The following is a 1,168-nucleotide window of genomic DNA, read 5'->3' as shown; positions in this document are numbered from 1 at the left end:
GCTATAATTAATTATTTATGATTAAATTAAGAGAGTTGATTTGTTATTTTTTTTTATGGTATTGAAGGCTGGGATTTTTAATAACCAAATAGAGGAAATAGGGGATGAGGGAAGTAGAGAGTGTTCAAGGAAAGAGGACACCACCACCACTGTAAGCAGTGAGAATTCTGGGCCGTTGAGATCAAGATCAGATAATGATGATGATGGTGGTGGTGATGACGATGGGAGCAAGAAGAAGAAAAGAAAGAAGTATCATAGGCACACCGCTGGGCAGATCAGAGAAATGGAAGCGTACGTAAATAATGTTTTCAATTTTTTTTGCATTTCTAATTTTACAATAAATGATAAAATTTTGGCCCATATATGCTTAGGTATTATAACTGACACATTTTTATTTTTAATATTGGGTTACCAATGGTGTTTTTTTGAATTATGATCTATTGTGTTATTTTTTTTAAAATGTAAGATGATTTAATTTATGGAGTACAAATCGGACCTATTTTTAAGAGATACAGAAATCGGAACCGTCCGATTTTTAGATACAAAAATCGAACCATTTTATTTTTCTACTTGAACAGTCCGATTTGTATTTAAAAAATTTTAAAAATTTGGAGTACACAAGTCGAACGGTCTGATTTGTGTACTCCAAATTTTTTAATTTTTTAAACACAAATCGGAGAGTTCGATTTGTGTACCACACATTTTAAAAAATTTTTAAACACGATTTATGTATTTCCCACAGTTTTAAAAAACACTAAAAATTACCATATTAAAATATAACTCTCATCTTATTTTTATATCTAAATTTTTTAGCTTTATAATTGATGCTTTTAATTATTATAATAACAAGTGAAAAAAGATAAAGAATTGCTTAGCTTGTACTTACAACATAAATGGAAGATTGCGGCGGTCATTTAGCATCGGTTTACGTAATCATTGCTAAATAAAAAGATATTGCGGCAGTTCAATTTGCGGTTTTTTGGATTGGCACATTGTATATTTCTACTATTGATGACTATTCTAATATGGATTTTATATTAAATTCTATAATGAATTAATCAGTAATATTCATACCAGTGATTAATAATAAATACTAAAAAAAATAATTTTAAAAATATTAAATATATATAAAAAATTAACAACTAAATTAATTATTATATATTTATGG

At 27.4% G+C, this 1,168-nt stretch overlaps 1 protein-coding gene across 1 annotated transcript in view; it reads left to right on the top strand.

The window, feature by feature from the left end:
* Positions 1-1,168, top strand: part of LOC107619254 (homeobox-leucine zipper protein GLABRA 2) — a 13,791-nt gene that overhangs the window by 407 nt on the left and 12,216 nt on the right. The window contains exon 2 of the mRNA XM_016321513.2: positions 68-291. Within this exon, the coding sequence (XP_016176999.1) occupies positions 68-291 (224 nt within the window). The remainder of the gene's footprint in view (positions 1-67; positions 292-1,168) is intronic.

The sequence above is a fragment of the Arachis ipaensis genome, chromosome B09 (assembly GCF_000816755.2).
Source record: "Arachis ipaensis cultivar K30076 chromosome B09, Araip1.1, whole genome shotgun sequence".
NCBI lineage: Eukaryota > Viridiplantae > Streptophyta > Magnoliopsida > Fabales > Fabaceae > Arachis > Arachis ipaensis.
Note: the sequence above shows the minus strand (reverse complement) of the source record. Positions and strands in the feature narration are given on the sequence as shown.